Source organism: Thalassophryne amazonica, chromosome 16 (genome assembly GCF_902500255.1).
Source record: "Thalassophryne amazonica chromosome 16, fThaAma1.1, whole genome shotgun sequence".
NCBI classification, from domain to species: domain Eukaryota; kingdom Metazoa; phylum Chordata; class Actinopteri; order Batrachoidiformes; family Batrachoididae; genus Thalassophryne; species Thalassophryne amazonica.
The window spans coordinates 83240122-83265816 of NC_047118.1; the positions used below are offsets into that span (position 1 = coordinate 83240122).

The window sequence follows — 25695 nt, forward strand, 5'->3', positions numbered from 1 at the left end:
CTGCCGTTTTTTTTTTTTTTTTTCCTTTAGTGCCCCTTTAACCTAAAGAAGCAGGACGACTGCGACACCACCACAGGAAACTGAAGTCAAATTAAAGGAACCTCGGCAGGTTTAAAAAGACATACAGAAATCAGTTTGGCTGTTCTGAGAAGAGAGACAGGCGTGAAGAAAGCTCCCCGTCCATAACTGTATCGGCTCGGCTGCACTCTGGTTTTTGCACAGACGTCCTGTGAAGACGTGACACACAAACGCAGCGCTGTTGGAACAGTAACCGTGAAGTGAGTCTGTGCCTGCAAGAGTGTCACTGGGTGGACGTGGAAATGAAGTGGATCCACGTGGAGCTTCATGACGTTGCAGCATGAATCCTAAAGGCTGAGTGGTGCAGAAGCTCTTCACCAAACTAAAAACAATGTGAACATTTGATCTGAAAAACCACACGACATAACTAGAAATGTCCACATTTTGGAGTGAAGACGACTCTGATTTTTGGAGGAACTTGTGCACTGTTCTGATCCGGAGGTGGATTGAGAAGGTTTTGTGTGGATCGTAGGACCATCACCTCCTGTCAAACTGGTTTTCCGTGAGGTCGTCCAAATGGCAGCAAAGGACTACAATCATCTCTTCAAACTGCTCATCATTGGAGACTCCAGTTAGTCAAACAGGCTCATTCCAGATTAATGTCACATCAGTTTATACATGAAAAAATAAAAAAGGATGGCCCTTCATTCTGGATTTTATTTAACAAAGGTTTCAGGCGCAGCTTTTCCTAAGTGTGTGAATAACTTTATTTGCAGTTATTCATGCGGATTTGTAAACTTGACAAGAGAATGTGAAAGTGATACATTATGAAATCAGTCAGGTGGGTAAATTATTGTCAGTACAAAGCCGTCCACAACAACATCCCACATACCATGAAATGCAAAAAGCAGCGATAACAATTACATATATATACACACACACAAGTTCATGCTATAAACATACATGCACCTATGTGCATGTACACAAAAACACTAGAGTTTAGAAAAGATCAAATTTGTCTAACTTTTCAGCCCTTTTAGTGTCGGTGTATCAAACAATAAACCTAAAAATCTTCTCTCTGTATCAACAATTTACAGTTTACAATTTAAAGTTTACATACCCTGGCAGAATTTTTTATTATTTATTTATTGCCATTTTTCAGAGAATATGAATGATAACACAAACTTTTTTCACTCATGGTTAGTGATCATGTGAAGCCATTTATTGTCAAACAACTGTTTATTCTTTTTCAATCATAATGACAACAGAAACTACCCAAATAACCCTGATCAAAAGTTTACATACCCCAGTTCTTAATACTATGTATTGTCCATTTAACATCATTGACAACTTGGAGTCTTTTGTGGTAATTGTGGACGAGGCTCTCTGATTGTAAAGCTGCCCGTTCTTCACAAAAAGCCTCCAGTTCCTGTTAATTCTGACTATGTTGCATGAACTGCACATTTGAGATCTTCCCAGAGTGGTTCAATGATATTGAGGTCAGGAGACTGAGATGGCCACTCCAGAACCTTCACTTTATTCTGCTGTAGTCAATGACAGGTCAACTTGGCCTTGTGTTTTGGATCGTTGTCATGTTGGAACATCCAAGTACGTCCCATGCACAGCTTCTGGGCTGATGAGTGCAAATTTTCCTCCAGTATTTTTGGATAGCATGCTGCATTCACAGTGGTGGGCACAGTTCCGCTAACCGCTAATTATCAAAGCTAACATTTTTGTTAGCAGATTAGCTTTTCAGATAACTTTGAAAACCATCAGCAGACCAGTTAGCTTCCGATAAATTTAGCGCCGATAACTTTTAGACCCATAACCTATTTTTGCGGGCATACTGAATAAAGCTTAACAGTTATAAACATTTATAAAGTCTGAAATCAAAGATTTTAGTGCCTACCTGTTACATGTTTTGTAGCAGACAGACAGCTGTGAGAGGTAGAGTTCTATCCTCTGCAGGCAGAGGAGAGCAACTAATTCCGGACAAGTTATTGAAATTAACATCACATCTATTGTTTTATGAACTGAAAATATCAGCTATATGTTTTAGTTTTAAACTAACAAGTGGCATGTGTGTTTAGACACACATGCCGCAAAACATTATGGGAACATTAGTTTCCTGGCGTCAGTGGTTGGTTGGTCGGTATAACACAAGTTGTTGAAACATGCAGTGGGTTTTACAAGTAAATCTGTATTTGTAAATATCTTTTTTTTTTTTCATTTGTGAAAAAAGGAATTTGAAAACTGAAGATTCTGTTTAAGTGATTCAACATTTTTAGCAAATATGTGGCACTTGGTGTTCACACTGCCATGAACACTGCCATCTACTGGCCAGTAGATGGCAGTGTTCATGGCACATGTTCATGCTACACATTCGCTAAAAGTGTTAGCGAATGTGTGAACATGCATTGTGGCATGTGTGTTTAAACTCTAAAACCTTCAAAATTAGTGCATTACTTTAAAACTTATAGCTGATATTTGCACTTTGTAAAATGACAGATGTGACCCTAATTTCAATAACTTGTCCGGAATTAGTTTAAAATTTGAATCATAAGTCAAAACTGTCTGCCTGTGCAGGGCTTCAGTGATACGCCAGCAAGTCCAGTGCACTGAAGTCAATACAGAAAGTTATCAGCTTGCTTTTATCTGTAACGTCCGCTAAATTTTTTAGGGGTTTATCAGTTTAGCTTTAAAAGCTAACTTTTCAGTTAGCAGATTAACAGTTATCAAAGCTTTTTTGGTTAGCTGTGCCTACCACTGTGCATTTATCCTACCATCAGTTTTGACCACATTTCCTGTGCCTTTGTAACTCACACGTCCCCAAAACATCAGCGATCCTCCTCCGTGTTTCACAGTAGGAAGGGTGTACTTAATATCCCCAATGCGTAATTAAGGCTTTGTTCTGGCGACTCGAACCTTCCAGCCCATTTTTCTTCAAGTGCACCAGTATTGTGCATCGTGAAACAGCCACACCTCTTTTTTTTTCCCAGAGACTCCTGTATTTCAGTTGAAGTTATTTGTGGGTTTTTCTTGGCATCCCGAACAATTTTCCTGGCAGGTTTTGCTGAAATTTTTGTTGGTCTACCTGGCTGTGGTTTGGTTCCAACAGAATGCCTTATTTTCCACTTCTTAATTAGAGTTTGAACACTACTTATTGGCATTCTCACTCCCTTGGATATTTTTTTTATATCCTTTCCTGTTTTATACAGTTCAATTACCTTTTCTTTGACAATTGTTTTGCTTTCCCTATGACTCAGAAATCAGAAACGTCAGGGCAGCACTGGATGAATAATGCAAGGGTCTGTCAGGAGCCCAGAAACTCACTCACCTTTTATACACCAACACTGATTATAAGAAAACAGATCACAGGTGAGGATGGTTACCTTTTGTAGCCATTGAAACCAGTTTGTGTCAACTGGTGCATGTTATCAGACCAAAATCACCAGAGTATGAAAACGTTTGATCAGGGTCATTTGGCTAGTTTCTGTTGTCATGATTTTATAAGAGTAAACACAGTTTTTGACAGTAAATGGCTTCATGCAACCACTAACCATGAGAGGAAAAAAAGGTTTTGTGTTATCGTTGACATTCTCTGGAAAATGGCCACAAAAAAAAAAAAAAAAAACACAAATCTGCCACTATATGTAAACTTTTGATCTCAAATGTGTGTTTTATGTAAATACAGAGAACTACATACAGGAGATGACCATAGTATGTAGTATATAAATGAATAAGTGGTGATTGTTGTGAAAGTGTAGTGACACGGACCCACAACAGGGGGCGTAAATGAACGGACAATAGATAAGCCAAAAATACAACACTTTACTGTTGTGAAGCGTGCACAACGAAATACAGACAAATACAGAATTTGGACAGAGTCAAATGTACTAAGGTGACGTGTGGGCAGGCTCGAGGATGGAAGACATCCGTCCAGAGAAGAGCCGGATCCCACACGATTTCCACTGCCACCGAACCCGGAGAATACTGGAGCCGCCAAGTTCCGAGTCCCCAGGTGGCCACCGTCTCCGGCTGTTGGATCTGGTACTGCTGGCAGGAAGCAGAAACAGTTATGTGTGGGTGTGTGTACACCCAGCAAATACAAGTAGCGACAGTTCCTTAATGGTGGGTAAGACACCTCCACCTCCAAAACAGGAACACAATAACAAGTAACAGTAGCACCTACTGAATACGGCTGAGAATATACCTCCAAAGGCAAACGATATCTCGGCAGCGGGGTGGAGATGTCTTCCACCTTATATGGAGTGGTTGATGATTGGTGACAGCTGTCAGGAGTTAATGAGTGACAGCTGTCACTCTCGGCTGTCCTGTGAGGCGGCAGCGCCCTCTCGTGCCTGAAGCCCGCACTCCAGGCAGGGCGCCCTCTGAATGGTGGGCCAGCAGTACCTCCTCTTCAGCGGCCCACACAACAGTGATCCTACATCAAATTCAAAGAGGAGGTGCTTTAAAACAAGTTTGTAATTCAAGGCACCAAAGGGCCGTATATCCTGTACGTGTGCATACTACTACTTTACACACTGTAGTATTAAGTGCCTCTGTATTTTGGGACTTGTAATAACTCGTGCTGGGGCTGTCACCGACTGTTTTTAATTCATCTGTATGCCATTTTTAATTAATCGAAAGGATTCATTGTTTCCAAAAACATCAATTTGCGGTAAGTTTTGCAGCACGTCAAAGTGCTGCAAATGACACATCTGTTTAAAAGGTACTGATGTCTCTGTCGTTGATTACACCGACTAACTGTGACAGCTGTAAATAATATCATCTAAATACAAATGATCCACTGATATGAGAAACACACCCTGAGTTTGTGCGCACACGTCTGCATAAATTACCATCGTTGTTTGCATTTTGTGCTATGTGGGATCTGCCTTTTGTATTCAGTGTTTTGCTGGTGATCATTTGACCACCTGTGTGTCCAATAAATGTGTTTGTACGTTCTCTTTCGCTGTTTGACGTACATGTGAATAATTGTGATAAAGTTGTCTGCATGCAGAGGAAGCGCTGCACTCGAAACATTCACAAGATCAATCAAAGGAAAATCAGAATGAACTGAAATCCTGATCATTTCCAGCTGACAAATGTCACTGATGCTGTAGGAAAATGAGTACACGTGAGTGAATGGGTCAGGTCTCGGGGCTTGTGCTGGTACCATGCTATCATGTTCACACTACAGAACCATCTAGAGTCCAAGCGGGCAGACAACCAGTCCAGGCCTGCCTTTCAAAAGGGCCATCTGTCTGCAGTAGTCGTGAGCTTTGACTTCAGCTTTTCCAGATGTAAATTCGCACCCTCAGCACTGTGTAATCCAGCATGCTGGGGAAAAACGTGGAGACGTTCACAGCTGCAGGATCTTCTCATCAGCTGCAAGTGCGCGCGCGCACACATACACACACACACACATTCCAGCTACAAATTCACACTCTCTCAAAGTTAAAAAAAAAAAAAAGTAAATCTCTGCCACAAAACATATAAGGGATAAAATCCTGAACATGCCAGACTCACTGTATTATAGATTTATCTCCAGTTCCACATGATCAAAGAAGCATGCACACACGTGCTTAATCATCAGCTGCTGCTCCGCCTTTAGTTCTGTCACGATTGCGGCACATAAAGTCAATTAACTCCTGGAAATAATGTATTCTGGCTTTTCCCAATGTAACAAATCCATTTCCGTGTCCAGGCAGTCTGTTAAAAATGGTGTCATGGAGATATCCCCATGTCCATGCCCACAGCTTCAGTAAACCAGCATCCACACAAACAGCATGTCAGTGCACTTTAGGTTCCAAAATCGACACTGAAAAAATTTAAAATTTTGGGGAGAAGTGTGTCGTCTCCTCTCTGTAAATCCTCTGTCAGTCATCGGGATGTTTCTGCTCATTCTAAAATGTACGTCACACGCCGAAAAATGCAGAGAATTGCAGAGTGACATGTTTTCTGGAAATGCACCTGCTCACGCTCAGAGTGAGAGGAACAAAATGCATCAGTGATCACTAATTATTAGCACATATGTGCGGAGACATTTACAATAATGAGTACTTTTATGTTGTTTTGCTAACTGGGACATTAAAAAACATGTGACGTGTCCTTTAACAAATCATTGCTAACAGGGAACAAAATCCATATCAGTTCCAAATGTCACAGAAAATGCAGTGTTTTAAGTTTGTGTTCTTTTCTACAAGTGCGTGTTTGTTTGTTTTTTCCCCCACAGTAGGGTCCAATAGAATTTGAACAGTGACAAGAGGTGAAATTAAAGGGCCAGTGTTTGTTCATTATGTAGACTTTAATGATGCAGGTTTCAGAAAAAATTCATTCACCACTTAGTAATATTTATATACATTTTCAGAGTTCATAATTAATTGGACAAACTATAAGGATTATTTTTCATAGAAATCACTTTTTATTGCTATTTTTATTGAAATGAGTCATAGGATGAATAGTACGTCTGACTAGAGCAGGCAGTCCTCAGAGTGACTGAGCAAGAAGGAAGCCACCAAGACGACCAGAGCACTCGGGCTATGATTGGAGAACCTGTACATAGTGCAACTTTTATCCATTGGAGCACCATTTCTATAGCTCCATAGTGGAGTGGGATAGTGGAGGATTTTCTTCAAAAGAAGTCCAAAGTACAAATTTCAGCTAAATTTTGCCAGTAGCCACACTAGATACTTGGGCCTAGATTTGACCTTTTTCTTGAATGATGCTCCGTGCCTGTTCTGCTCCATTATGTAGCTGTGTCCGGTGTTGTAACACTCACAAGTTGTCCACAGTTTCTCCAATCACAACCACAGAACTTCTTAAGAGTTGTCTTGGTGGCTTCCCTCCTTCTTGCACGGTGACTCCATTTTTGAGAACTGCTGACTTACCGTACAGTACTGTAATGTTTGTATTTCTTAATGATTGATGTAAATGAAGTTCAAGGGTGAGAAATGTTCATGTATCCAACCCCTGACTTAAGAAGCCTGTTTTTAAAAAGTAATAATTTATATTAAAACATTACTTATTAATGTAGTTTAATTACTTATGGGCTCTGAAAATGGATCCACTCTATATTCAAATGGTCATATGGTTAAAAAGATTGTGATGTTTTTGTGGAACCCATTGAATTAAATCTGAACACATATGCATACACACAGAGATTGTTTCATTGTGGTGATGTACAGAGGCAAAAACACAGTAGTGTTCAGAATAATAGTAGTGCTATGTGACTAAAAAGATTAATCCAGGTTTTGAGTATATTTCTTATTGTTACATGGGAAACAAGGTACCAGTAGATTCAGTAGATTCTCACAAATCCAACAAGACCAAGCATGCATGATCTGCACACTCTTAAGGTTATGAAATTGGGCTATTAGTGAAAAGGGGGTGTTCACAATAATAGTAGCATCTGCTGTTGACGCTGCAAACTCAAAACTGTTATGTTCAAACTGCTTTTTTAGCAATCCTGTGAACCACTAAACTAGTATTTAGGTGTAGAACCACAGTTTTTCATGATTTCTTCACATCTGCGAGGCATTAATTTTGTTGGTTTGGAACCAAAATTTTGCTCATTTACTAGTGTGCTTGGGGTCATTGTCTTGTTGAAACACCCATTTCAAGGGCATGTCCTCTTCAGCATGAGGCAGCATGACCCCTTCAAGTATTTTGACATATCCAAACTGATCCATGATACCTGGTATGCAATATATAGGCCAACACCATAGTAGGAGAAACATGCCCATATCATGATGCTTGCACCACCATGCTTCACTGTCTTCACTGTGAACTGTGGCTTGAATTCAGAGTTTGGGGGTCGTCTCACAAACTGTCTGTGGCCCTTGGACCCAAAAAGAACAATTTTACTCTCATCAGTCCACAAACTATTCCTCCATTTCTCTTTAGGCCAATTGATGTGTTCTTTGGCAAATTGTAACCTCTTCTGCACGTCTTTTATTTAACAGAGGGACTTTGCGGGGGATTCTTGCAAATAAATTAGCTTCACACAGGTGTCTTCTATCTGTCACAGCACTTACAGGTAACTCCAGACTGTCTTTGATCATCCTGGAGCTGATCAATGGGTGAGCCTTTGCCATTCTGGTTATTCTTCTATCCATTTTGATGGTTGTTTTCCGTTTTCTTCCACGCATCTCTGGGTTTTTTTTTGTCCATTTTAAAGCATTGGCAATCATTGTAGATGAACAGCCTATAATTTTTTGCACCTGTGTATAAGTTTTCCCTCTCCAATCAACTTTTTAATCAAACTACGCTGTTCTTCTGAACAATGTCTTGAACGTCCCATTTTCCTCATGCTTTCAAAGAGAAAAGCATGTTCAACAGGTGCTGGCTTCATCCTTAAATAGGGGACACCTGATTCACACCTGTTTGTTCCACAAAATTGATGAACTCACTGACTGAATGCCACACTACTATTATTGTGAACACCCCCTTTTCTACTTTTTTTTACTAATAGCCCAATTTCATAGCCTTAAGAGTGTGCATATCATGGATGCTTGGTCTTGTTGGATTTGTGAGAATCTACTGAATCTACTGGTACCTTGTTTCCCATGTAACAATAAGAAATAAACTCAAAACCTGGATTAATCTTTTTAGTCACATAGCACTACTATTATTCTGAACACTACTGTAAATTGGCGCCGTCCGGTTGCTTACACGGCTGACTGTCTCTCTCTTACTGAGTGGTCATGTTTATTTGTGACTTTCACTCACGTGTCGTCCTTGTGTGTCACAGATGTGGGGAAGAGCAGCCTGTTGCTGCGCTTCGCAGACAACTCCTTCTCTGGTGAGTTCAAGTCGCCTGCAAAACAAATGACAGGTTACAGCACATTTGTTCAGTCCCAGAACTCACATTTGTTGAGCGCATCAGAGGAATAAACCGGTTCAAACTGGTCAGCAGTTAACGCCAGGAGAATCATGTTGTTATGAGAATTACATTGTAATATTTTGGAATAAGCTGCTGTTACAATGGACGGGTTCCCCTGGGGGAGTTTTAGTTGTTCTCCTGTGTTGGTATCTGTTCTTCTTTTGATGGAGGAATATGGTCTTGTGCCCTGCTAAATAATTTGATGTCAGTTATTTAAGTGAATAATACGAATATTTATGAGTGCAGTGGAAAAGAATATTTCATGAGGTGAAAGATGGAACGTTCCATTCAGCAATCCTGACGATGCAGTCTGTACCTGATGCTGTCCATTGACTTCTTCGTGTACAGACCGCCGCCGGCTTTCCTCAGTCCAGCAAAAAAATTGCAACAGAAATTTGTCGAGCTCTTCCAGCAGCGCTTGTACTTCAGCATGAGACGTCCCAGTGAATACTGCAAATGCCTCCAGACGGCTTTCAGCATACTGGATTTGTATTTTGGGTTACCGGCCGATAGGCTGCCAACTCAATGTTGTGGCGCAGCGTCCGTCATAGTTGTCATCGGTGGAGTCTCTTTATTGCAATATCTCAAAAACTGTCTAACTTTTTTCTAATTTTGCAAGAGCATAATATGGGTCATTGACATCGTTCCCATCTAAAAATCATATTTGTGGTCATATTTGGTCGTTTGGCCATGGCAGCCATTTTTTGTGCTGAAAATAGCTCTTTTCAGCACTTAAAGGCAATTTTCTCAGAAACTGTCGCATGACTATTTTTCTATTTTGTCAGTAGCGTAATATGGGTCGTTGACATATGTCACGTCAAAAAATTATAGTCATAGATTCGTTCATTTGGAAATGTCGGCCATTTTTATATCAAAAACGTCCTATTTGGGTATTTGGACCCAATTTTCTCAAAAACTGTCTGACAACTTTTCTTTTAATTTAACAAGGGCACAGTATTGATCATTTACATTGTTCCTGTCCAAAAATTATTTCCATATATTCGTTTGTTTGGAAATGGTGGCCATTTTTATTCCGAAAATGGCCATTTTTCCTTGGCCTTTAATTGAGCCGGTAAACCACAGGGCCCTTGGCACTCTACTTTTGTGTTAGAAAAATGAGCACCATCTCCACCATGTTTGCTTTTAAGCTAAGCGCCATTGCCACAAGTGTAAGTCTGGTGGTCGCAGAGTGCAATGGTACAAAATGTATGAAGGCAACATTGCACGGTAAATGGAAGGAACTCAATGGCAAATGAGATGAATGATCCACATCATGTGACATACAAACCACTAATTGTTGTGTGGGCCGCTGAAGAGGTACTGCTGGCCCACCAGCAGAGGGCGCCCTGCCTGAAGTGCGGGCTTCAGGCACGAGACGGCGCTGCCGCCTCTCAGGAACAGCTGGGAGTGACAGTTGTCATTCATCAACTCCTGACAGCTGTCACCTATCACCAACCCATCAACCACTCCATAAAGGCCGGACGACATCTCCACCCCGCTGCCGAGATATCACCTACCATTGGAGGTAATTCCTCAGCCATAATCTGTGCCGTATCGCATGTATTTGTTGTCTAATCCTCTACAGGAGTTCCTGGTAGCTTGTGTCAGCGGGAGGCTGAGCTGGTCGTGGACGACAGGGTGATAAGCCGCACCCTTCCCGATCCGTGCAGACAAGTGTTTGTATCAGATCTGTAGAGACTCTGCGGAGGTGGAGGTGTAATTCCCACCTGTATTGCTGACTGTTACTGGATGTGCACACACCCACACCTAACTGTTTCTGCTTCCTGCCAGCAGTACCAGATCCGACAGCCGGAGACGGTGGCCACCTGGGGACTCGGGACTTGGCGGCTCCAGTATCTTCCGGGTTCTGTGGCAGTGGAAATCGTTATACTGGATTTGTGAGGGAGTTCAGAACGGTTTTTGATCACCCTAACAGAGGTGAGACTGCGTCAACCGTGCTGCTGTCTATGAGACAGGGGCGTCGGAGCGCAGCTGAATATGCAGTCGACTTCTGCATCGTGGCTGCGAGGTCCGGCTGGAATACGACTGCGCTCCGCGCCACCTTCATAAACGGACTGTCGTCGGTCCTGAAGGAGCACCTGGTGGCCAAGAAGGAACTGCGGGATTTGGACGGACTTATCGATCTAGTCATACGTTTAGACAATCGATTAGAAGAACACCGTCGGGAGTGAGACAAAGGACGTGGCCGGGCACGCGCCGTCCCTCTCCCTTCCGGGTCCAAAAAGGTTCCGCCCTCCCCACGCTCCACAGCCTCGGCGCTCCGTGTGGCAACAGCTACCCTTGCTGATGATGCTATGGACACAAGCAGGGCCAAATTAAGATCATCTAACAGACAGAGGAGACTGGCCCGCGGGGAGTGCTTTCTCTGCGGCTCAAGTGAGCATCAGCAGAGAGACTGCCCCAAGCGGTTAAACACGAACGCCCGCCCTTAGAAACTGGGTTAAGGGTGGGCCAAGACATTCACGTGGGACATACACGTATTTCCACACGTCTCCCAGTTACGATCCTGAGTGGGGATTTAACCCTTCAAGCCCCAGCACTGGTGGACACGGGGTCAGAAGGGAATCTGCTGGACAGCAGATGGGCTAGGGAGGTAGGGCTCCCTCTGGTGGCGCTTTGTTCACCTTTGAAGGTTCGGGCACTAGATGGCACCCTTCTCCCTTTAATCACACACAAGACACAACCAGTAGTTCTGGTGGTGTCTGGGAATCATCGGGAGGAGATTGAGTTTTTTGTCACTCCTTCTACCTCCCGCGTGATTTTGGGCTTCCCGTGGATGGTAAAACACAATCCCCGGATTGATTGGCCGTCTGGGGTTGTGGCTCAGTGGAGCGAAACCTGCCCCCGGGAGTGTTTAGGATCCTCGGTTCCCCCCGGTTTAATTGCTAATGAGGAGGTTAAAGTCCCCCCCCCCCAATCTGACTGCGGTGCCGGTTGAGTACCACGACCTTGCTGACGTCTTCAGCAAAGATCTGGCACTCGCCCTTCCCCCGCACTGTCCGTACGATTGTGCCATTGATTTGATCCCGGGCGTCGAGTACCCGTTCAGCAGGCTGTACAACCTCTCATGTCCTGAGCGCGACTCAATGGAGACCTACATCCGGGACTCATTAGCTGCCGGGCTGATCCGGAACTCCACCTCCCCGATGGGTGCAGGTTTCTTTTTTGTGGGCAAGAAAGACGGCGGACTCCGTCCATGCATTGACTACAGAGGGCTGAACGAGATCACGGTTCGCAACCGATACCCTTTGCCCCTGTTGGATTCAGTGTTCACGCCCCTGCATGGAGCCCAGATTTTCACCAAACTAGATCTTAGGAATGCGTATCACCTGGTTCGGATCCGGAAGGAAGACGAGTGGAAGACGGCATTTAACACCCCGTTAGGTCACTTTGAGTACCTGGTCATGCCGTTCGGTCTCACTAACGCCCCCCGCGATGTTCCAAGCTTTGGTACGTCAGGTCCTACAGCGGTTGTTGGAGAACCGGCTGTTTGTGAAGGGCGAGAAGTGCGAGTTCCACTGCACTTCTTTGTCCTTCCTGGGGTTCATCATCTCCTCCAACTCCGTCGCCCCTGATCCGGCCAAGGTTGCGGCGGTGAGAGATTGGCCCCAACCGACAAGCCGTAGGAAGGTGCAACAGTTCCTCGGCTTTGCAAATTTCTACAGGAGGTTCATTAAGGGCTACAGTCAGGTAGTTAGCCCCCTGACAGCCCTGACCTCCCCAAAAGTCCCCTTCACCTGGTCAGATCGGTGCGAAGCCGCATTTAGGGAGTTGAAACATCGGTTTTCGACTGCACCAGTTCTGGTGCAGCCCAATCCTTGCCGCCAGTTTGTGGTTGAAGTGGACGCCTCTGACTCAGGGATAGGAGCTGTGCTATCCCAGAGCGGGGAGTCCGACAAGGTTCTTCACCCTTGTGCCTACTTTTCTCGCAGGTTGACCCCGGCAGAGCGGAACTATGACGTGGGCAATCGGGAAACTTCTTGCGGTGAAGGAGGCTCTTGAGGAGTGGAGACACCTGTTGGAGGGAGCTACGGAGCCGTTCACGGTTTTCACGGACCATCGGAACCTGGAGTATATCAGGACCGCCAAGCGGCTGAACCCCAGGCAAGCCCGCTGGTCATTGTTCTTCGGGCGTTTTGACTTCCGGATCACCTATCGCCCCGGGACCAAGAACCAAAGGTCGGATGCCCTGTCTCGGGTACACGAAGATGAAGTCAAAACAGAGCTGTCGGATCCGCCGGTATCCATCATACCTGAGTCCACTATCGTGGCCACCCTCACCTGGGATGTGGAGAAAACCGTCTGGGATGCCCTGGCATGGAGCCCAGACCCAGGCACAGGCCCGAAGAACCGCCTCTACGTCCGACCAGAGGCCAGAGCTGCAGTCCTGGCCTTCTGTCACAGTTCCAAGCTCTTCTGTCACCCAGGGGTGCGAAGGACCGTGGCAGTGGTCCGGCAGCGCTTCTGGTGGGCATCCATGGAAGCCGACATCCGGGAATATGTTCAGGCCTGTACCACCTGTGCCAGGGGCAAGGCAGACCACTCCAAGACTCAAGGACTTCTGCAACCGCTCCCGGTGCCTCGTCGCCCCTGGTCCCACATTGCCCTGGACTTTGTCACAGGCCTCCCGCCGTCCCAGGGCATGACGAGAATCCTCGCGGTAGTGGACCGTTTCTCCAAGGCGGCCCACTTCGTGGCCCTCCCGAAGCTCCCAACGGCCCAGGAGACAGCAGACCTCCTGGTCCACCACGTCGTGCGTCTGCATGGGATACCAACCGACATTGTCTCGGATCGTGGTCCTCAGTTCTCCTCACAGGTCTGGAGGATCTTCTGCAGGGAACTGGGAGCCACCGTGAGCCTCTCGTCCGGGTATCACCCGCAGACCAACGGACAGGCAGAACGGGCCAACCAAGAACTAGAACAAACCCTGCACTGTGTGACGTCCGTGCACCCGACGGCCTGGAGTGACCATCTGGCCTGGATCGAGTACGCACATAACAGCCAGGTGTCCTCTGCCACTGGCCTCTCCACGTTTGAGGTGTGTTTGGGGTACCAGCCCCCATTGTTTCCCGTGGTGGAGGGAGAGGTCGGTGTGCCCTTGGTCCAGGCCCACCTGCGAAGATGCCGTCTGGTGTGGCGCACCGCCCGTTCTGCCTTGTTGAAGGCCCGGACGAGGGCTAAGGCCCATGCACACCGCCGGCGTTCCCCGGCCCCTGCATACCATCTCGGGCAGGAGGTGTGGATTTCAACTAAGGACATCCCCCTCCAAGTGGACTCCCCTAAGTTGAAGGACAGGTACATTGGACTGTTTAAAATCCTCAAGATCCTCAGCCCTGCCGCAGTGAAGCTCCAGCTCCCGGCTTCACTGCGGATCCAACCTGTTTTTCACGTCTCCAGGATTAAACCACACCACACCTCACCCCTCTGTGCTCCCGGACCGGCGCCAGATCTGACAGCCGGAGACGGTGGCCACCTGGGGACTCGGGACTTGGCGGCTCCAGTATCTTCCGGGTTCAGTGGCAGTGGAAATCGTGTGGGATCCGGTTCTTGTCTGGACAGACGTCTTCTATCCTCAAGCCTGCCCACACGTCACCTCTGTGGATTGACTACATATAAATTCCGTAATCGTCTGTATTTCGTTGTGCACATTCACAACAGTAAAGTGTGGTATTTTGGCTCATTCATTGTCCATTCATTTACGCCCCCTGTTGTGGGTCCGTGTCACTACACTTTCACAACACTAATCAAATGACAAGGGTCTATTCAGGTGTTTCTTTGCTGAGTTGGTTTGGTGAGTGGGCGGTACCCTGTGCAAGTGTGCACATGGGGAACCCACTTTTGTAACTCTTGTGCTTAGTTTTCTGCTTCTTTTGGCACTTTTTGAGGCAGTGCGGGGAAATCCCTTTGTCTCCGGCTCCGGACGCCCCATTGTTTACACTCGGGATCCGCTGCTTGGACGAAGAGACTCTATGTTCACGTGAAGGATCAGATCTGTTCCTCGGACGTGGAGCTACTTGCAATGAGCATTAGGCCGTACTATCTCCCATGGGAGTTTGGGAGTGTGATTGCACTCTGCGCGTATATTCCTCCCTCTGCAGACACCACCACTGCCTGTGAGCGGATTCACAGTACAGTGACACGGCTGCAGACACAACACCCCGTGCGCTGCTCCTCATCACCGAGGACTTTAACCTCACTTCTCTCTCCGCCACCCTCCCTACATTCACCCAGTACATCACGTGTAAAACCAGGGACAATAGAATACTGGACCTTTTTTACGCTAATGTGGAGGACGCTTATACCTCCACCCCCTCTCCCGCTCGGACACTCAGATCAGAATTTTGTCTGCCTGCTCCCCCAATACACACCCAGGGTGAAAAGAGAGCCAGTGCAGAAAAAGTCAGTGAAACTCTAGACTGAAGAGGCTGAGGGACTGTTTCAGAACCACAGACTGGAGCATGTTTCAAAACTCTTATGGTCAAGACATCAACGGCCTGACCCAGTGTGTCACTGACTACGTGAACTTCTGTGTGGAGAGCACTGTGCCCACCCGGAGGGTACGGTGCTTCCCCAACAACCACCCATGGGTGATCCCCGAGCTGAAGGCCTGATGAACCAGAAGAAGAGGGCTTTCAACTCGGGAGACAGAGAGAAGCAGCGTAGAGTCCAACAGGAACTCCAGTGGAGGATCCGGGCAGCCAAGGAGGAGTACGGAAAGAAGATGGAGGAGCAACTGGCCCAGAACAACGTCAGGGATGTGTGGAGAGGCCTCAAGACCACCTCCGGATTTGGGCAGGGTGCCAGCAGGACTGCAGATGGAGATTCTCTGTTTGCAGAGGAGCGAAACAGTTACTTCAACCATTTTAGCTCCTCCACACCTGCCTCCCTGCCTGCTCTCAGCCCTCCACACGTCTCCAGCAGCCAGCCTTCGAGTCCCTCTGACCCCCCACCTTCTTCCTCTTTGTCACCTCTCATGTACCCCAGACTTTGTCCCTCCTCTCCCCGGACTGTATTCAGAACCAGCCCACCTCAGCCCCCCTCCCTCCCCCACTGTGACTCCGACCGAGGTGAGAGGCCAGCTCCTGCGGCTGAAGCAGAGGAAAGCGGCAGGACCTGATGGGATCTCCCCGAGGCTGCTGAGGACTTGTGCAGATGAGTTCTGTGAGGTCCTCAGCCACATCTTTAACAAGAGCCTCAGCCTGCGGGTGGTCCCCACCCTGTGGAAGACCTCCTGTGTGGTCCCAGTTCCCAAAACACCGCACGCCAAGGAACTGGCCCAGTACAGACCAGTTGCCCTGACCTCCCACCTCATGAAGACCATGGAGCGGCTCGTCCTGTCCCACCTCCTCACCGTGGTGAGCAACTGGAACCGCTGCAGTTCGCCTACAGATCCCAACATCGCAGCAGGTGTTCACCCACTTGGAGACCGGCGGGAGCGCTGTGAGAGTCATGTTCTTTGATTTCTCCAGCGCTTTCAACACCATCAGACCGGCGCTGCTGCGGGGGAAGCTGGAGGATGCAGGTGTGGGTGGACATCTCGCCGCCTGGACCGTTAACTACCTCACTGACCGCCCGCAGTACGTGTGGCTGCGCAGCTGTCAGTCTGAGGTGGTAAGGTGCACCGGGGCCCCCCAGGGCACCGTCCTCTCGCTTTTCCTCTTCACCCTCTACACCTACAACACAGACAGCTGCCATCTCCAGAAGTTCTCTGATGACTCCACCATTGTGGGTCGTGTGTCTGAGGGGAACGAGCTGGAGTACTGGTCGGTCATCACAGACTTGTGTCTCAACACCCGTAAGATGAAGGAGATGGTGATCGACTTCAGGAGGAAACCACCACCTCACCCACCGGTGAACATCCAGGGGGAGGACATAGAGACTGTGGACAGTCTCAAATATCTGGGTGTTCACCTCAACAGCAAACTGGACTGGACTCACAACACTGACACCCTGTACAAGAAAGGCCAGAGTCGCCTCCACCTCCTGAGGAGACTGAGATCCTTTGGAGTGAGCAGGCCTCTGCTTAAGACCTTCTACGACTCTGTTGTAGCCTCAGCTCTCCTCTATGCTGTCGTCTGTTGGGCCCCGGGCAGCACAGAGCGGGAGAGAAAGAGACTGAATAAGCTGGCCAGGAAGTCCAGCTCTGTCCTGGGCTGTCCTCTGAACTGTTTGGAGGTGGTCGCTGAGAGGAGGGTGTTAACCAAGTTCAAATCCATCATGGACAACTCCTCTCACCCTCTGCACCGGACTGTAGTGGAGCTGAGCAGCTCCTTCAGTGACAGACTGAGGCACCCTCAGTGCAAGAAGGAACGATACTGCAGGTCGTTCCTCCCTGCTGCTGTCAGGCTGTACAATAACACTGTGAAATAACCAGATGCAATAATATGTCCACAAATCACGTGCAGTAACAACTTGTTTACAAATCCCAGCACTAGTGTCACCTTATCACATCTAAACTTTACTTCACATATTGTAAATAAGATGCTCCTATTTTTTAATTCCAATCATGTTTATATATGCATATATATACTTATATATATATATATATATATTTATTTCTACTTAATTTTCTTATTTTATTGTATTGTTACAAGTATTATTATTATTGCTTTATCTTTGCACACGCTGTTTGATGCACATTTTTTTTACTCGCACTCATCTTGTGTGTTTATTAAGAGCTGATGTAACGTGAATTTCTCCATTGTGAGATCAATAAAGTCTTAACGATTTCATTAAACACGAAGAGGAAAATGTTGCAAACATTCATCAAACAAAAATGTTGCAAAGATGAGTGTAACTTGAAGGTTTTGCTCAGCTCCGATGGCTGCAGCCTATCAGAGGAAGGGACTTTTTGGTTGTCCCACTTGGACAAGTCCTTCCTCTGGTAGGCTGCAGTGATATGAGCTATAAACGGCTGAGTTCGTCCTCTCTGAGGTAAAGACTAAACAGGGAGAAACATCTTTAAGATAATTCGCTGTTCTGAAATGAGTTGGCAAAGAACTTTAGAAGAGGCTAACGATTAAACTAGTTTAAATCAACACTGAAAACATTATTATTTGACCAGGTTTTCAGCTCCATTTAAAAGCTGGTGGTGCTGTTGCACTTATATCCATATCAGAGCATGTTTTATATGGTTATAAAAACAGTCAGTGTGGTGCTTTGTGGTCCAGGCCTCTGTGGCTGTGACAGGAGTAACTGCATCGTGCAACTTCTGTCTGTTGCTTCACCAGCTGAACAACATCATGGTGGAGCGACAGAAGGATTTTCTCCAAAAGACATGAAATTCCAGCTGCCCTTTGCCAGAAGGCCCATGGGAGACTCTAGCCTAGGTCTGAGCTGTCTTCTTACTTTAAAACCCTTCCCTACTCCACCATGAAGCTGCTGATGGAACATTATCATGTTGCACCATTTGCAGTTTCTCCCATCACATCCTAAAAAGACTATGCCTCCTTCAGAGTTGTCTGGTGGACGTGATGGCTTCTTTCACTTGTCTCCTTCTTGCAAGGCCGCTCTGTGTTTGAGAACTGCCTACTCCAGACAGACTGACCATAGAGTACGTCAGTCCTGTTTGTTTTATTTCAGCTCCAATGTGGTACTATACTGAGGCAAAACTGTCACTGTCCAAACATTTATGGACCCAACTGTAGCTGGTCCTGGACTCCTGGGCCCGTATCAGTGAAGCAACTCAAAGAGCTCCTAACTTAGCCTAAAATTCCCTGGCAAAGAATCTTAGCCTAAGAGTGAGCCAGCAGGTGTCTGAGAGCAAGTCTGAGCAAGGAGGGGACAGAAACTCCTATCTTTGTGAGGAGGCGGGGTTGATCCCGTTGCTAGGAATGACGCAGTCCTCTGAGCTGTGATTGGTTGTTAAGGGAAATTAAAAAAAACAAATGTGCTCCGCCCTCCTAGTCATGAATGGACAGTGAAATCAACCGATCATATAAGCTGAACTGCATTAAGATGTGTAATCATGAAGATAACTTTGTTATGATGATGAAACCCAGAAAATTATGAGTTGTTACGCAGCTTGAAAATGTTTGAGCGTACGTCATCCACATGCCGAATATCTATATATTGCATGCGTGAGTTTATTTAGGACGTTCATTGTGAGTACATAATATAATTATAAATACGTTAAAAATACAGTAGTGTTCACAATAATAGTAGTGCTATGTGACTAAAAAGATTAATCCAGGTTTTGAGTATATTTCTTATTGTTACATGGGAAACAAGGTAGCAGTAGATTCAGTAGATTCTCACAAATCCAACAAGACCAAGCACACTTTTAAGGCTATGAAATTGGGCTATTAGTAAAAAAAAAAAAAAAAGTAGAAAAGGGGGTGTTCACAATAATAGTAGCATCTGCTGTTGACACTACAAACTCAAAACTATTATGTTCAGACTGCTTTTTTAGCAATCCTGTGAATCACTAAACTAGTATTTAGTTGTATAACCACAGTTTTTCATGATTTCTTCACATCTGCGAGGCATTCATTTTGTTGGTTTGGAACCAAGATTTTGCTCATTTACTAGTGTGCTTGGGGTCATTGTCTTGTTGAAACACCCATTTCAAGGGCATGTCCTCTTCAGCATAAGGCAACATGACCTCTTCAAGTATTTTGACATATCCAAACTGATCCATGATATCTGGTATGTGATATATAGGCTCAACACCATAGTAGGAGAAACATGCCCATATCATGATGCTTGCACCACCATACTTCACTGTCTTCACTGTGAACTGTGGCTTGAATTCAGAGTTTGGGGGTCGTCTCACAAACTGTCTGCGGCCCTTGGATCCAAAAAGAACAATTTTACTCTCATCAGTCCACAAAATATTCCTCCATTTCTCTTTAGGCCAGTTGATGTGTTCTTTGGCAAATTGTAACCACTTCTGCACGTCTTTTCTTTAACAGAGGGACTTTGCGGGGGATTCTTGCAAATAAATTAGCTTCACACAGGCGTCTTCTAACTGTCACAGCACTTACAGGTAACTCCAGACTGTCTTTGATCATCCTGGAGCTGATCAATGGGTGAGCCTTTGCCATTCTGGTTATTCTTCTATCCATTTTGATGGTTGTTTTCCGTTTTCTTCCACGCGTCTGTTTTTTTTTTTTTTTTTGTCCATTTTAAAGCATTGGAGATCAGTGTAGATGAACAGCCTATACTTTTTGCACCTGCGTATAAGTTTTCCCCTCTCCAATCAACTTTTTAATCAAACTACGCTGTTCTTCTGAACAATGTCTTGAATGTCCCATTTTCCTCAGGCTTTCAAAGAGAAAAGCATGTTCAACAGGTGCTGGCTTCATCCTTAAATAGGGGACACCTGATTCACACCTGTTTGTTCCACAAAACTGACGAACTCACTGACTGAATGCCACACTACTATTATTGTGAACACCCCCTTTTCTACTTTTTTTTTTTTTTTTTTTTTTTTTTACTAATAGCCCAATTTCATAGCCTTAAGAATATTCATGTTCTGAGTTTATAAAAAAAACTTGTTCTGTAAAATAGTTCCTTTACTATTGTGATCAAAAACATTGACTCAATTCTGAGGCTATTCTGTAAATATTCAATCATACACTTAAGAATATTCATGTTCTGAGTTCATAAAAAACTTGTTCTGCAAATAGTTCTCTTACTTTTGTGATCAAAAACATTGGTTTGAATCTCAATTTTGAGGCTGTTCTGTAAATAGTTTTCAAATAAACAATAAATGTAGCAACTTCTTAATTAAACTGGGTTATCCATATCAATTTCAGACTTAAAATAATGTACTGATTTAAGCCCCAGCCATTTCGGGTTAAACCACAGCCACTTCTGGTTTAGCCCCCGCCCACTACGAGTACAGATATGGATACAGATCATTTAGATGGTTGTACAGATACAGATACAGATAGTGGTGTACTCGCTCATCCCTATGTAATAATAAAAGAAAATAACTTTTAATAATACTGATATAATAATAATAAATAATGATAGTATTAACAGTGTGTATATGATAACAAGAACCTAACAATTTATAGATACATTAAGACAGTACATCATCATAAAATAATTACGTAGATCAAGCAGGGAGCGTGTCACTGACTCACTGTCATCCTACATACGGAGAATATCTCTGCTTCCTCTCTGTCTTTTCTGCCATCTCCTCTGTTTAATACACTCTTAGGCTTCTTAAAGGTCCTCCTCTCTATTCTTACCAGTTTGGCACCTTAGGAGAAATCTTAAGGCCTAAAGTGCTTTGCGGACAACTTTCATCTTACCAAGGGAAAATTCTAAGAAATGTCTCAGAATTTGAGGATTTCTAAGTTTTTTTTCTTAGAATAACATCACTAGGATCTAGTTTTAGCATTAGGCTGATTCGTGGATACGGGCTCTGATTGTCAACAGTATGGCTAAATATGATTTCCACATAAAATGTATCAGTTCTCTGGTCTCCTGCAGGAAGTTACATCACCACCATCGGTGTTGATTTCAAGATCCGAACTGTGGATCTGGACGGGGAACGTGTCAAACTGCAGATTTGGGACACAGCTGGCCAAGAGAGATTCCGAACCATCACCTCAACGTAACTAATCCACAGATCAGTTGTTTTTTTTTGTTTGTTTGTTTGTTTGTTTTTTTAGGACTATTTTGGACTTTGTCTCACTGTCTTCATGGTTTATGTTTCACTGTGTTTGTTCATGTCTCCAGGTATTACAGAAACACCCACGGCGTCATTATTGTTTATGATGTCACCAATCCAGAGTCCTTTGTAAATGTTAAGAGGTGGTTAAATGAAATATCCCAGAACTGTGACAGCGTCTGCAAAATCCTGGGTGAGTCACCGACATTCTAGAAAAGCTTATACGGTGTGAACAAAACCTAGTTATAAAGGTTAAGACTGGGACTGGCTGAGGATAGAATATGTACCTATGTCACTGGTAGACCTAAAGGGGTGGTGGTTCAGGGGATTTAACCCCCCACTGCCCCTTGAACTGTGCCAAAAAAATGAAATGGCTATGTTATAAGCTGCCAGCCAAAAGCTTAACCCTGTGGGGTCCAGAGTATAATTGGCCATTTTTGACTACTTTTGGTTTTACCTTCATAATTTACCTTAAAAAAAACTGTTTACTTTGCCTTGTTTGGTGTCATTTTTTGTTCAGCACAATTTGACATGTGTGACTTTTTCTTTCATTCTAACATACTGTGTTTACACATTGAACCTAAATTCACACAAAACATAAAATCCGAATAGAAAAAGTTTTTTTTTGTGTGTTTTTTGTTTTTTGTTTTTTTTACTGTGAAAACCACAAACATGTTTAACAAATCATTTGTATAACTTAGAATGCAAATATAAATTGTACATTTCAAAAGCACATGTACAAATGTAGCAAACAAAGTTATATTCAACTATTTACATTAAAATACAGGAATTTTTTGAAATCAAGTATTCTAGCAATTTTTTTAATTGAGTAATCAGCTAAAAAGTACTTTTGCAACATCAATAGTCCAGGGCTCTCCCTAAGCAATGGCACAATGTTGCTGCACCATCACACAGATTGTCAAATTTCATGTATCCCTTTCTGGTTTCCTGGGTGATTATTTTTTCACATCTGTACACGTTTTGGATCTTTCCCGGGGTCAGGAGCTCAGCCCTCCCAGACAACCCAGAAAAAAGTTGCAGGCTTCTGTGGCTGTGATTGGAGAAATTGTGCACAGTGCATGTTTTGTGTTTTCTATCGCCAGTTAAACAGTTTTATGAGGATTTTCTTTCACTAAAACACTAAATCTAGGCTTTCGTCTCAGATGGCCCTTCTGGCAAATTGTAGCTGATCTTTCAGGTTTTCTTTTTAAGAAAATCCTCCTCTAAACCACTTCATCATGAAGCTGCATAACTGGAGAGTGTGTTTGTTTGTCTGTCTGTATGTGGCCCTGTGATAGACCAGTGTGTACCCCACGTCACACCCTATGACTGCTGGGATAGGCTGCAGCCCCCCATGAGCCCTAAATGGAGTAAGTGGGTATAGAAAATGGATGGATGGATGAAAGTATTGGAACATGTAGAGCGTACTCCTGGATTCCAGAAGGTTAATGTGCATTCCTGCAAGTCGCTACAGCTAATCCCATCATAACCTTTGAAAAATTACTTCCCTTTATCTGCCTTCCTCTCACATCTGCACCAGGACCCTAAAGACTTGGACCTGTATTCTCCTGCAAATATATCTGCATCACCAAATAACTCTGTGCAGTAGCTCATGATGCCATTAGCTTGTCCGAGGTGTTTACCGAGCTCAGTGGCCGAGCACCCCGAGACATGAAGGTCACTGCTGAAAATAAGTGAAAGTGCCGAAAGAGTTCAACACTTTTTCTTCTTCTTTTCAGTGGGCAACAAGAACGATGACCCTTCCAGGAAACAGGTGGATACCCAGGATGCTCTGCATTTTGGGGAGTCTGTTGGGGTTCGGATGTTTGAAACCAGTGCTAAAGAGAACATCAATGTAGAAGAGGTAACATCTGAGCTGCCTGCAGCAGCTGTGTGGAGTCATTAAAATCAGCTTTTTACCTTCTCTTGAGCATCACCTGTTCTGACACCTTCAACATGCTCATATTTGACCTCTGAACACGATAACTATCACAGACTTTTGTTTTAGATGTTCATGGCCTTCACTCTCATGGTGCTGCGGGCCAAGAAGCAGAGTCAGAACCGAGCTGAGAGGGAACGAGAGAAAGACACAGTCAACATCAACGCACACAGAGATCGAGGGCGCCGGAAGAAAGCAAAGAAATGCTGCTGAGACGCCTCAGTGCCACCGCCTCTTTAGCAAAAGTGTCCACGCCTATCTGTGTGTGCACATCTGAGCATATGTGTCAGAAAATATGCACTTCCTTTTTCCCAATACATCATTTGCAGGTTTAAGACGTCAGCCTGTAATGCCTTGCTCAATGAACTAAAGGACTGTCCTGAGTTTTAAAACATTTTAACTCAGTAAGTATTGTTGTAGTTTTGCGCATTTTGGCCTGATGATAATTTTGTTCTGCGCAAACTTCACACCAGCTAATCTTTTCAGTGAGCTGCTCTGTGGTTTCTCTCACCCTGCACATTTTCATTGACCTCTGACCTTTCGTGTAGCAGTACCAAGTTAAAATGAAGCCCCAACCGCCAGCCCTGTTAAATTCAAATGCAAAAGTGGAAACGGGCAGTTCTTAGAAAGCCCGCTTGAGGCAGGCATCAAACGGGGGTTGCTTCCCATAGACCCCCATGTTAAAATGCCCAAGTTTAGGACAAATAAGCATGTTTACAGTCTGGTATAAACCTTGCAGGGGTGGTGGCTAAGCGGTTAAGTGCGCCTGTTTTCTGTGCAGAAAGTTCCTGGTTCATGGACACCCCTGCCCATTTGTTGTGTAATGTGGATTTGGGTCAGAAGGGCATCCGGTGTCAAACTTGTGCCAAATCAGCATGCAGATCCACCTCTGATCTGCTGTGGTGACCCCGTGTGAAAAAAGGGAGAGGCTGAAGGGACTGTTTATACAGCCTCAAATATTGAGGTGGGGGGGACTGTTGTGGTCTCTACATCTAGTTTGTCGCCTTCATGATAACTACAGGAGGGACATTTTTTTGTTTGTTTTTTAAATAACACACCAGCTTAAGATATTTTAAGCCATAAAGTTATGAATAATTGGGTCGCTTTGATTGACAGGTGTGTGCATCAGTGGGCCCTATTTACAGCTCCACTAGCAGTGGGTGCTAGCTGTTGTGGCTTGACTGTGTGTGTCCTGTCTGAAGATTTTATTCTAAATATCTGTAATAATATGGTTTGTTGTACGGTTAATTATCCTAACTGATCTTCTAAGAAGTCTGTGCTGCAGTATTTCTGCTGAGTGAAATTTTCATATTATTTCACATGTATGTTAGCACTGTTAGCTTGGTGATGTTAGCGCTGCCATCGCTCCACAGTTACTGAAGCAATAACTCAATCATAATTGTTAATACCCACATCCAAGCCACCCATCATGAGCACCACCACCCACTCCACGAAAATATGTGTTAATGAAACACAGGAATCAAGGGTTGCTTATTAAACTTAGCTTGTTCAGTAACTCTTGGTCATGTTCGGTCTGTGTTCATGGAGCCACGGTCATGCACAGTCATGCCCGCTATGGATAAAACATAGAAGTGAACTAAAAAAGTAAACGTTAAAAACGTGTGGTCCGTTGAAGATAATTTAGTGATTCACCGTCACGGCTGAGGAGCCTTTTCTGACTCGAGTGTTAAACCTTTGACGGATCTTTACACTTGTACTAAACCATAACCACTAAACAATGTGATGACTGCAGTGAAATATGAGTTATGACAAAGTCGTTACATAATGATATGGTGCAACTTTATCACAATCTGATCATAATGTTTCAGTTAAAAAATACTTTTTCATTTTTTCAAACTGATGTAGCACATGAACTGCAATACATCCAGATGTATTAAAAAAAGTTTCCTCATTAAGGATCCATGATCAACCCGAAATTAAATCAGGAACAGGTGCCTGTACTGACTAATTCAAAATACTGTCTGGTTTTCATTTGACTGGAAATTTACCTCTTTTTTTACACTCCTTCAAAATTGCTCTTTTTTTGGGGGAGTTCAGCTCTTACGCATCTATAAAGTGAAGATGAATGTTATTTCAATTCAGTGTCACATCATGAATGTAACTAAACAGACTAATGTTAATAAATTATTTTATTAGTTGTAATGCCTACAATAGTTAAATACAACTAAACATCATCTGCATATG

The 25695-nt window shown here is 44.4% G+C and overlaps 1 protein-coding gene across 1 annotated transcript; it reads left to right on the forward strand.

Annotated features, from left to right (window-relative positions):
• The first annotated feature begins 508 nt into the window (after positions 1 to 508).
• Positions 509 to 25386, forward strand: LOC117527359 (ras-related protein Rab-35-like). The gene is made up of 6 exons (XM_034189669.1): positions 509 to 649; positions 8774 to 8824; positions 21371 to 21494; positions 21620 to 21744; positions 23291 to 23415; positions 23560 to 25386. The coding sequence occupies exons 1-6, from the start codon at positions 595 to 597 to the stop codon at positions 23701 to 23703; spliced, it is 624 nt and encodes a 207-aa protein (XP_034045560.1). The 5' UTR covers positions 509 to 594; the 3' UTR covers positions 23704 to 25386.
• The last annotated feature ends 309 nt before the right edge of the window (positions 25387 to 25695 follow it).